The 12,585-nt window shown below is 40.0% G+C and overlaps 1 protein-coding gene across 1 annotated transcript in view; it reads right to left on the bottom strand.

Moving 5' to 3' along the window:
* The window catches only part of LOC126417006 (luciferin sulfotransferase-like), a 114,814-nt gene that overhangs the window by 31,256 nt on the left and 70,973 nt on the right, over positions 1-12,585 (bottom strand). The window contains exons 3-5 of the mRNA XM_050084894.1: positions 10,833-10,932; positions 5,790-5,931; positions 1,001-1,121 (exon numbers count right to left, since the gene is read on the bottom strand). Of these exons, the coding sequence (XP_049940851.1) occupies positions 1,001-1,121; positions 5,790-5,931; positions 10,833-10,932 (363 nt within the window). The remainder of the gene's footprint in view (positions 1-1,000; positions 1,122-5,789; positions 5,932-10,832; positions 10,933-12,585) is intronic.

The following is a 12,585-nucleotide window of genomic DNA, read 5'->3' as shown; positions in this document are numbered from 1 at the left end:
TTCCACAGGACTACATCCAGCATCTCTACGATCGTCTCCATGGGAGAATAGCAGCCTGCATTGCTGCGAAAGGTGGATATACACTGTACTAGTGCCGACATTGTGCATGCTCTGTTGCCTGTGTGTATGTGCCTGTGGTTCTGTCAGTGTGATCATGTGATGTATCTGACCCCAGGAATGTGTCAATAAAGTTTCCCCTTCCTGGGACAATGAATTCACGGTGTTCTTATTTCAATTTCCAGGAGTGTATGAACTCTGGTGATAGTCGTTACATTGATAGCTCTAAATACCTTGTGTGACATTTAAATACGATAAGTTTTGAGCCTCACAAAGTTCAGCTGTGTTTGTGAGTTAAAAATAGCCGATATTGATGTTTAACAGAATATCATATCCTTCGGAAAATGTATGCTCTTGTTAGATATTACATCTTGGTCTTTCAGATTAAGACGAAAAAACCGAAATTAATCTGCACCAAAATCGGTTTTTATGGTAGCGGTTAGGTGGGATGCAGTGTAATGTTCTCCAGCGAAGCTGTGGTTTACAGCTTAAAGAAAATTTCCCTAGAAATCATTTCTTGAAAAATTTTTATAATGACGTCGTGAATTGTCTATGTATTAAGTATTAAATTTGACGTTTTATTCCGTCCACACTGTTTCCGTTGCCATTACATCATTTAGTTTTTTTCTTTCTTCAGTGTACTGTCGAGATTCTTGGTTGACTTGAAAATTCAGTGGCTCAGTTGTATTCTGCAAGGCTGTTGCTTAATGCTTTCAAATCTTTCAGACTTTTTTATAGTCTCCACAACTGTAATTTGGACATAATGTTATACATTTTTAAGAACTATGAACATGGATAAATAAAAGGAGAAAGAAATTAATTATTCCGTAGTACTTTACACCAAGTCTTATTATGTCTTTCTCTTCGGACTCATCTACAGTGTAACCAAAATTATGATCACTATAGTTCTTACTAATTTGCAACTGCAATGGCCTGTACTTACTTTGATCCGTCATGAACCAGTCCAAAAAGTGCTCGAAGCTGAATCTGAAGCCATAGACCAGTTTATAGTAGTGGTAGTAAGAGAGTACCGCGTCTTTTGGATCTCTGGAGACGTAAATCACCTGCAGAGAACAGAAAACAAACGTAAGCAACTTTGCAGCAGGTGGCTTTCGATTGTTGTGCAGAAGGTTGCCTCCTCCTATTCTGGTTTTTCGTGGCTTTATAGCGTGCTGAGATTACTGTGTTGTTGTGCTGAAAGGTGTCCATGAACTTGATTGACTGTTCCAGTTTATAAACGTCAATATGTTTTAAAATTGTGTACATATCGATGGACCAACATGTTGAGAAGCGTGATGTGGTATCATGCAACACTAAATTGAAGCAGATTCATCTTCTTCGGCCCGATCAATGCAATGGGTGAATACTTACAGCAAAGTGAAGCACCAAATTTGTTAAGAGTTACGAAGAAACGGCGACACATAAATGTTGTGTTAATGCAAATGTGCTGAACCGAAGGGAGAGGAAAACTCGTTTACGAATGGTTAAAAACTTTTTACAGGACTGAAACATGGAACAAACATTTTGTTCACGAATGATGACTGTCCTGGCAATCAAAGAATTCCCATGTAGAAATTAACATGATTACTATAAGTAAGGACTTTGTGAAACCCAGATTACTCTACTCGTTCACGAGATTCAGAAGAGAGTTAAAGGTGAAGCCCTGATTGATGGCGTCTTTCTTGACTAACAGAAAACTTTGGGAAGTTCCTCACCACACCCTAGTAAAAGATGACACGTGCCTACAGAATTAGGAAGAGACAAACGATTCCATGGAAGACTTGCCAGGGAACAGAACTCAGCGCCTCTTCCTTAAGGAGAATAATCGACAGGAGTAAAGGCAGTACCGAGTACCTCAGGGTAGTGTTCTGGGGCTGCTACTGTTCACAATTGTGCAGAAGTAAGGAGGAGATAAGTGTTGAACGTCCCGTCGATAACGAGGTCACTAGAGACGAAGCACAAGCTCACATTAAAAAAAGGACGGAGAAGGGAATCGGCAATGCCCTTTCAAAGAACCATCCCAACATTTGCTTCAAGTGATTTAGGGAAATCACGGAAAGCCTAAATCTGGATGGCCAGACGCCCGTTTAAGCCATCATCTGAATGTTCATAGCTTACAATGGTGAGAAAAAACTGTAGGACCACTTTCTTAACAGGCTGTTATTCCATCTTTGGAACACAGTACAGCACTGTTCTTGGGCTACGTTAATTGTAGGTATAACTCTGCCGTTCAGAAATGAATAAAGTGCATTTTCTCAAAATTAAAGGGGTGCCCCTTAGTAATTCTTTAGACAGCGTCATTAACAATTTCTGCTTTTGCTTTCTCTTTAATGGGAACTAGTATCGTCTGCAAAGAGAACCAATTCTATTTGATTGAAAAAGGAATCAGGAAAACTACCACCTGTGGTTCTACAGCCAGTTTTCAGACCCTCAAACTCAGAAAATAAAGTAGCAAGTGTTAATGGAACATCTCTGAATCATCTTGCTGATAGCATTCTACTGTTTCCATATAGTGAAGACAATCATTAACAACAAATGGGGAGACTACATGGGGCGTCCCAGGAGGAACGGTAAAAATTCAAGAAATGGGAGGAACGACCATTTCAAGCGAAAACTTCATATGGACGTTTGTCCTGCTCCGAATGGATTCTGAAATAGAATACATCTAATGTACATTGTTATTTATGTTCGTTTTTAGTCGGTAGATTGTCTGCCTCCGTAGCTGAGTGGTCAGCGCGGCTGACATGTGGGGGACCTGAGTTTGATTCCTGGTATTGCCAGACATTTTTCTTGGTGACAGAACTGCTATGGGGTGTAACAGTGTCTCGAGGCCAACTGGGGAGGTACTAGATAGAGCAGTAGCGATTTCAAGGTCAAGAAACACGACGACGCCCAGGAGCGCCGTGTGCTGATCACATGGCCCTCCGTACTGCTTCCAGTGACGCCATTGAGAGAGGATTCCATGGCGATCGGTCGGGCCCCATGGCCCCGTCGAGGGCCAGAATGCGAAACTTTACCGGCCCTGCTTTATTATTCAATATATTGTCGCGGTTACACATCTACAACAGTTAGTAAACATTGCAACATGCGTTTCACGATCAATGGAAAGTTACATATCTTTAACAAATTCACGTCTAAGCATTATCGTAAATTCTCATTACAGGTGTCATACAGTGCACAATAAATTTTCGAATATGCCAGCGTCAACTTCAATGCAATTGTACACTGTCGAGAGAGTAGGCTGTTTGCTTGTTTCGCGAATACCTTCGTTTGTACACCTCCGAAATCATAACAAAAGAAAAAAAGACCTAATGGAATACTGTTTGGTTGATCGAAAAACGAATTTGGAAATTAATTTCCACTGTGGAATTGCCTGCGACTGTCGATGGTTATTATGTGTGTTGTTCATTCCATTCCGTATAAATGTTGCTTCATTGGTGAATAGTATTAATTCAATCAAATGAGGATTTCGTTTAACCAGTGATAAACTTCAAGTCTTGTGGTACTGCCGCCAATGTGAAGATTGTGGACACGCTGTACGAGAAATGGATAAAAGTTTTCCGTGCGTTGTATTCGCGACACACGAGTTATGAGACGCTGATACGTGCAGAAAGTCGCTGACTGCCGTTAGTGGCACCAGGAGCACCAACACATCAGAAGCCGTAAACACAAAGCATATCTGCAGTTAATCATTGTGCAGTTGTGTGTCATTTCGTTTTAGCCAATTCATGTACAAACACAACTAACCAGTGCTTCTCTCTGTTGCACTTTCAGTCCCTTAAACTCCTTCACTCACATCACCCAATGGTCGGGCTGGACTAAAACGTCGAAGAGGTTGTGTAAGTAAGTCGCACATGTACGCGCCACTATCCCCACGGCAAAAGTACACTCATGTTCAGAAAAACAGAACACCTTGAACGACTAGATATAGGACTTACATATTCACAAGGCCTGTACATTGGTGTGTACTGCAGAAATGATTTACATTTCAGTTCACATTGGTTCAGCATGTGCCCCGTTGCCCAGTAGATAGAAGGTCCGCCATGGTCCCTGATAACTTGTTCAAAGAATGATTGCATCGACACGTATAAGGCGGAAATGATGTCCTGTGGTAAAGCCATCCATGCTGCATTCACCTAGTTCCAAAGTTCGTCTGTGCTAACGTTCTGTGATACGAAGAATTCACTTGTTCATGCAGCTGGAAAACGGCGTCTGGGATGTTGTACAGAAAAGGTATCAGGTTGTCATTCACGTAGGTCACACTGGTCACAGTGCCCTGGACCTGCACCAACTGTGATTTGTGACTGTACCCAATAGCAGCGCAGACCGTAAGGGCTCGATTTTGCGCTGTATGTCTTGTGTGAATGCAGTGAATGTGATGCCACTCCCCATGTCTGCGGCAAACAAAAATGCGGCCATCATTTTAAACAAACAGAATCTGTATTCGTTCGAAAACACTATCTGATGCCATTCCAGTACCCAGTGATGTCGTTCCATACACTATTGCCATCTAGCATGTTTCTCCACATTCGTCACAGGTAGGTGGAGAAGTGGACGGCGCGCACGTAACCTATACCATAACAAACTGCGACGGACTGTCACCTCGGAATGTGTAGGACGTGCACACTGTTCCACTAGAACCCAGACGGACACAGATCTGTCCTGCAGTCCCGTTCGGATGAGTTGTCGATCTTCTCGGAGGGTGGTCTGGGTGGTGCGACTTGAGCCATTTCGCCGTGTTCTACGGCCTTCTGTAAACCATTCTTCACTGCCGAAACACTTTGTCCCACACTATCAGCAATTACCCGGATGGATACATCACATTCTCTCATGCGCATAATGCGCCCTCTTCCAAACTCACTGATTTGACGGTACGGTTCACGCATACGTCTGCGATGCCGCCTGCTCGTCTGCTGAAATCGGTTTATAGCGACAAAGAGAGCCGCAGGTACATTTTTCTGGTATGCGATGTTGCGCCGCTACGTCGATGTTGACCCTGAACCCGCGGACCGATATGGTTTAAATGCTAGTCATTTCTGTAGAACACAGTAATATACACGTCCTGAGAATATGAACGTCCTATCTATAGTCGTTCAAGGTGTTCTGTTTTTTCTGACCGTCAGTGTGTATTAAATATGTCCTGTCACATAAGCCATTCGGAACAGGACATGGGTCTATACGAAAGTTTTTGCTTCAAATGAGTGGGCCTGTCATATCCCTGAATCCCGAGCATTTTCGCTGGGACACTTTGTATACCGAATAAAAGTGGGTCCAATATTGAACTCTGTGGGACTCCCTACATGATTTGTCCCAGCCAATGAAAATCTCTCTCCTTCCAAAAATGTTTGATTAATTAAGCACAACTATTTGCATTCGATTTATTAAGTACGATTTAATCATTTGTTTATAAAGCCATCAACGCCATAAAACTTGCTTTTTTCTAAGAGAGGAATACAATATACACAATCAAATGCATGCCCACGTGCCGAGGAACTACAGTAGCACTCGTATTGTGAGACCAAAAGAGCAATCTCAAGACATCATTTTCGTAACTGAACGTTTATTTGGTGTTTTAAGCCCCATTTTTAAGGAGATACACATAAAAAGTAAAGAATCAATTACTCACATCTTTGGCGCCACAGGATAGATTTATAGACAGATCAAACAATTTCAACTGAGCAGCTGGTGTTTCAAGTATACTGTAAACAGAGTGATGTCTGATAAGGGCTAACCTTTGGTTTCTCGGTCCAGACCTGGGTGGGAAGCAGCTCCTTGGGCAGGTGGCTCTTGATATAGCGCGGTGGAGTCAGATTTGCTGCCTTCTGGACTGATTGCAGCTCACCATCTGCCACGTCGCCGCCGATGGTCATATTCCTGCACACACACGTACACAACGCTGCTGTGAACGATAGTTTCTTAAATTAACTACCTCGTAGCTGAATGAAAAATACAAAAACAAAGCGTGTGAGTAATCTTTCTTACATGTAGCGACGAGAGCAAAGTGAACTCGAAGTACGGAGACTTTCACCATCTCACCGACAAAATCTGAGGAGCGACAGTTTGCGTTTTGAAGAAATGTGAAAACACGTGAGGCAAATGCTGATCCTATGATTTATCTCAAAAGAGATACTGTAGAAGGGTAGATCTAAGTTTGTAGCATCCAGATTTAGAGGATGCTTTGAATAAAACTGCCTGGTACATAATATTTGCAATTCTGTGGATAGCAGGAATAAAATACACCACAAAAAATACACCAGAAGGTCATCTATTACATTTACAAAAAACACACTACAGCTATAAGAGATGAAGCACATGGAAGGAGTTGATCAACGAATGACAAAGGTGTACTCTATCCTTGAGGTTGTTCAACACATTAAGCAAGCAGTGAACGAAATTTAGAAGAAATTTGGAAGGCAAAATAAAGTTCAGGGGGAGTAAACAAAAACTCAAGATCTTTGCCGGTAACTTTCTAGTTCTCTCATGGACGGCGAAGGACTTGGAAGACCAGTTGAATGGAATGGATAGTACCTTGAAAAGAGATTATAAGGTGAATATAAGCAAAGGTATATTAAGTGTAATGAAAAGCAAATCATGTGATGTAAAGCCTATTACATTAACATATGAGACACAGAAAGAAGAAGAGTTTTAAACTTTGGGTAGCAAAATCTTAAATCGATTTTAAAATGTAGAATGCACATTGATAGTAACAACAGAATCATCTCTGAAAAAGAGAGATTCGGTGCCATCTTATATACAGGGTGATTCAGCTGCCCCTGCCGATGGGTCTTACGCAACCCACAACACCATCAAAAACCACACATATGATATTCATATTCTCTCGCTTGCTATGTGCAAGCTATAAGTTCTGCAGAAAAAATGGGCAGGACCTTTTCGTAGGAAATTTAACAGTTACATTCTGTACTGGGATACGTTATCGCTTTTGCCATGGTTTTCGAATTATCCAAGAAAACTCGTTTGAAAGCCACTTCTCTGCGTTTTCTTGAATAGTTCGAAAACTATGGCCTCTAGCGAAAACGTATACCAGTATTTTAACTACGTTAAAAATCCTACCTAAAGTTCATGTTCATTTTTTCTGTAGAACTAATAGTTTAGGCACAGCGAGCGAGAAAATATGAAAATCTCACATGCTGTTTTTGAAGGTCCTGCAGGTTACATAAAAGCTATCGATAGGGACAGCTGGATCACCCCGTATACAGGGTTATTGTTTTAACTAGATATCTCGAGAACCACACATCATACGAAAAAATGATCTAGGTGAAAAGTTGATATTATTAAAGAGGACATCCGTGCTACAACTGGCCAGATGACCACCTCCTAATCAACCCTCCTGTGTGGATGGGGTCAGCTTTGTATTTTGAAATGAGAACCCCATTTTTATTGCACATTTAGATTCTACACCAAAAAATACGTACAATTTACTCAAAGCATTGTTTTCCATTTGTGGTAGATGGTACTGTAATCGAAAAATGCCAGGTGTGCTTCTTTTTGTAATCAAGAACCGACGCTTTTGGTTCTACATGTCATTTACCACGTAAATGTAAACCTTTGTGTTCTAATAGTTGATGTTTATGTTATAAATTTACTTTAGTGTCGTACATTTCATTGTGCAGCACACTATGTTCGGAAACTATATTTAGTCTGATGTAGGAATAAGGACACGAATGTATTAGTATTATGTTATAAGAGGATTGAGTAATAAGATAGAAGAATTTCTTGTCTGTTTGGAGAATTTAGAGAGTTCCAAAAAGATAAGCATCCTGTGCCTTTCTGAGCACCAGATAACCACAGGATTAGGTAAGTGACATGTAAGCACCTTACTGATGTGAACTAATATGGAAGAAGGAGAATTTTTTACACATATTAAGACAGAAGACAAGTTCAAAAAAACTGGGATAGCAGATTTTGTTGTGATCAGCACATAAAAATGTGTGCTTGAGAATTGATGCAGAAAACAATTCACTTTTAGTTGTAACTATTCATAGATCCCCACTGGGAAATTTTGAAAAAACTTGTGAGAGTCTGGATCCCTTACCATGCTATCTGTCGCATAATGGTTAGCATTTAAGAGTCTTTGGACACTTAATATAGATATTCTAAAGTTTTGTGATAGGGAAAATGATCTGGAAACCATATTTGGAACCTACTATTTGATCCCAGTAAATAACTTTCCACCATGGTTGGATAAAGGTGGTAGGAACCTAATTGATAATGTTTATTTTTATGAAGTTCACAGCAAGAAAATAACCATATACCCAGTAACAAATGCTCTCTCTGATTATGGTGTGCAGTTAGTTAGGATAGATGACATAGTACCTTCCAGTACTGATACTCCACAGTGGAAGTCAGTTAGAATAATTAATTATTCAAAACAAATGTTACTAAGAATTGTTTACAAGAGATGACCTGGAATGAAAATCATAATAAATCGAATATTGGAATAAAATTTAATTTATTCCATGACCAATTTATATTGTCATTGAAAAACAACTTTCTGCTCAAGGTAATCAGGAAAGACATTAAGCAGCCATGTAAGAAACCATGGGAAATAGGAAGCATTAAATTATCTTGTGAAAGGAAAACGTAAATTCATCTGTTGGCAAGAATGAGCAGAAATCCTGCCATAGTAGTCCATAGTAAAATCTACTCAAAATTATAATTATACATTATTAAAAAATTAAGGAACATACACATTATTTCAAAAATCAGTAATTCCAACAACAGACTTATGTGGAATGTAGTGAAATGAGAGACAGGACAACCAGCCGCAGAATGAGATAAAATCACTATTAAACTGAATGGAAGGGCTATAAACGGTCAGACACAAGTAGCTAGTACATTTAATGATCATTTCATAAATGTAGCAGAAAGCAGAGGGACAAACAGACCAAAAGAAAAACATAGCAGGATGTCGAAAAAAAACAACGCTCATAACAATCTATCATATAAATAAAACATCAAATTCTTCTTCTGAAATTAAGAAAAATACATATTCTCTGAAAAATAAGAGTTCATCTGGATTTGAGAGTGTTTCCACTACTGTAGTAAAGATGTGTTCTTGTCTTATCTGAAACATGAAATGCATCACTGACTCAAGGTGTTTCTCCAGATAAACTGAAATATGCTGTTGTTAAACATCTCTTTAAGAAAAACGATGGGGAGATGTCAATAACTATCAACCTGTTTCATTACTGACACCATTTTCCAAAATGTTGAGAAGATGACATATCTTAGAACACTGTCTCACTTGAGCAACAATAATATCCGCAGTAAATCACAGTATGGCTTTCAGAACTGTTGCTCAACTGAAAATGTCATTCGCATGTTCACTCTTCAAATTTTACAAGCATTAAATGACATCATAACTCTGGGCTGGTACTATTTGCGATCTATCAAGAGCATTTGACTGAGTGAATCACAATATTCTCCTACAAAAACTGAAGTTTTTTGGAATTGATGATATAATCAACCAATCCATGATATCTCACCAAAAGGATGTAGAAAGCTGTAATTAGTAATTCAGAGAATGTAGCCTGGGGACATTGTTCTGAATGGGGAGAAATCATATATGGTGATCCCCAAGGCTCAATATTAGGTCCACTATAAATCCTAAAACAACTTAGTTCAGTCACATTTTCACTTTGAATCATTGCAAAACTCAGGGAGCTACAAATCAGTAAGTTGACATACTTTGCATATTTTCATCCAGTGACGTCGTATGGAATGTGCTCTGGGATAATTCATCTTTAAGAAAGAAAATATTCATTGCTCAAAATCGTACTGTAAGTATAATATGTGGTGTCACCCACGAGCATGTTGTATGCATCTGACTAAAATGTTGGGTACTTTAACTGCTGTTTCACAGTATATTTATTCCCTCATGAAATTTGTTGTTAATAATCCATCACAGTTCAAAAGGAACAATGATGCATATAATTACAACACTAGAAGAAAAAACGACATTCATCACACCACATTATGGGTATCTTTAGCACAAAAATGGGTGCACAGTGCTGCACTCAAAATTTTTGATCACTTACCCAGTGATATAAAATGTCTGAGAGACAAAAAAGTAAAATTTGAGAATAAACTGAAAAAGTTTCTCCTTTTTCCACGCACTCTATGCCATAGAAGAATTTCTATTACTGTAATATATAAAACATGGTGGTTAGGAATTAATCACGTCTGCCTGTCTTCTTTCATGTCAATTATCAGTATGTAGGTGAATATACCAAATAATTTGTGATGCGAATTTAAAATGACTCATTCCACATCATTACGATTTGTCGTGCGAGATATCTATGTAACTTGAAACTAACTAACTAGGTATCAAAGTATTTTAAAGTTACAGGATGGTACCAGATCATAATTTTAATCTTGTATGAACGCATGTAAAGCATGCACTACAGAATATATACAGTGCTCTACAGCGAGTGTTTGCTATTTCCATGGTAGTTTAACCTGTAATTTAGCCTCATTCCAATCAAACCATCTGTTCTTGTATTTGTTCATGCATCCAGGTTGCTGAGTTACTTAACAGGCACGAAGCAGTAACTGGTAGGATTCTTGTGTACTGGCTTCACAAGTTCACCCCTCATGGTTTGGTCTTAATAAGAAGCTAACACTGTAGTGTAAGGTGTCCAAATACAGCAGTTCATATATTGCATATGGCATCCCTTGCAGAAAGAATTAATGGGTATATTATGTGTCCGCTGTGGAGACGTGGTTTATAAGTGGATGTCTTACAACGTACTTACTGAATTTGAGGAAATCTGTCATCCAGGTTGATCTTCTTCGCCGTCTCGAAATCGCAGTCGTGCCCAAGAAGCCACACCATTTCTTGTGTCCATGTCGTTCCTGTAACAACATTTACCAATCGGTTCAGTTGCAGCAGCAGATACTTAGAAATTTGTACGAATGTCGCTCCATGTTTACCAGCAAACAGGGAAATTTTGTTGTGCAGGTGGTACCAAAACTTCGTGTGGCTAGCGGAGAAAGCTACAGGAGCTGTTCCTTACCTGGAACAGGAACAAACAGAAAAATGTTTGCGCATAAAAGTAACTGCGGCCTGCTGCCGTTAGCAAGCTACTGATTATTAATTTATCTCCGGTAAGTCGCCAGTCAGTAGTGGGGTATGCGCCGACAGTCGTCCTGCTGTATTCGAGATACATATTGAATCGAATTCCTTCTAGTTAACGTGAAAATGTGGTTTAATTTTGGTTTATAGCTTGTTAATCTCTAAAAATGAGGAAGGAAGTGGATGAAACATTTGCGGTTGGAGTATTCGCGTAGTACGATAGTCTTATGTCGAGTGTGCCGGTGAGCCCAGATATGGTTCTCCTTATGCCACTTTAGATGAGAAGAACATAGTCAACTGCTTTGCTCCATGGCCAGAATAGACGACTAGACTCGAAATTTCCGAGGTTTTGCACCCTGAAGCCACAATATTCTTCTTGAATTTTGTAAAATTATGAACTGAAACTTCCTGCAGTATTTCAAATGTCTTTCTACAAGGTGTGTAACACAACTGGGGCAATGCAACTTTAATACACAGCCTCCACGCCTGCCCTAATAATTCCTGAAGGATATTCCTGTAAACAAAAGTATTCATAAGATTCGACACCGAGAGTGAGAGGATAGGCGCTAATGTTCTTAACTGATTGTAAATTAAGATGGAGTTTTAATGGCCCACATTCGTCAATGAAGAAAGGACTACTTATTCATTCATTCATTCGTGGTATTCTGCATATTCGATCAGGAAGAAGAACCTTCAGGGCTATGGAATGAGTCAAGGTATATCCACTATGTAATCAAAACTATTCGGACACCTGGCTGAAAATGATTTAAAAGTTCATGGACCCCTCCATCTGTAATGCTGGAATTCAGTATGGTGTTAGCCCACCCTTAGCCTTGATAACAACATCCACTATTGATGGCATACGTTCAATCAGGTGCTGGAAGGTTTCTTGGGGAATGGCAGCCCATTCTTCACGGAGTGCTGCACTGAGAACAGGTATCGGTGTCGATTGGTGAGGCTTGGCACGAAGTCGGTGTTCCAAAACATCCGAAAGGTGTTCTATAGGATTCAGGTCAGGACTGTGTGCAGACCAGTCCGTTACAGGGATGTTATTGTCGTACAACCACTCCGCCACAGGCCGTGCATTATGAACATGTGCTCGATCGTGTTGGAAGATCCACTCGTCATCCCCGTATTGCTCTTCAACAGTTGGAAGCAAGAAGGTGCTTAAAACATCAATGTAGCCCTGTGCTGTGATAGAGCCACGGAAAACAACAAGGGGTGCAAGCCCCCTCCACGAAAAACAAGACCTCACTACAACACCTCCTCCTCCGAATTTTACTGTTGGCAGTACACACTGTGGCAGACGACGTTCACCAGGCATTCGCCATACCCACATCCTGCCATCGGATCGCCACACTGTGTGCCGTGATTCGTCACTTCACACAACGTTTTTCTACTGTTCAATCGTCCGTTGTTTACTCTCCTTACAC

Source organism: Schistocerca serialis, chromosome 8 (genome assembly GCF_023864345.2).
Source record: "Schistocerca serialis cubense isolate TAMUIC-IGC-003099 chromosome 8, iqSchSeri2.2, whole genome shotgun sequence".
Taxonomy (NCBI): Eukaryota; Metazoa; Arthropoda; class Insecta; order Orthoptera; family Acrididae; genus Schistocerca; species Schistocerca serialis.
This window is presented reverse-complemented; position numbering and strand designations above follow the sequence as displayed.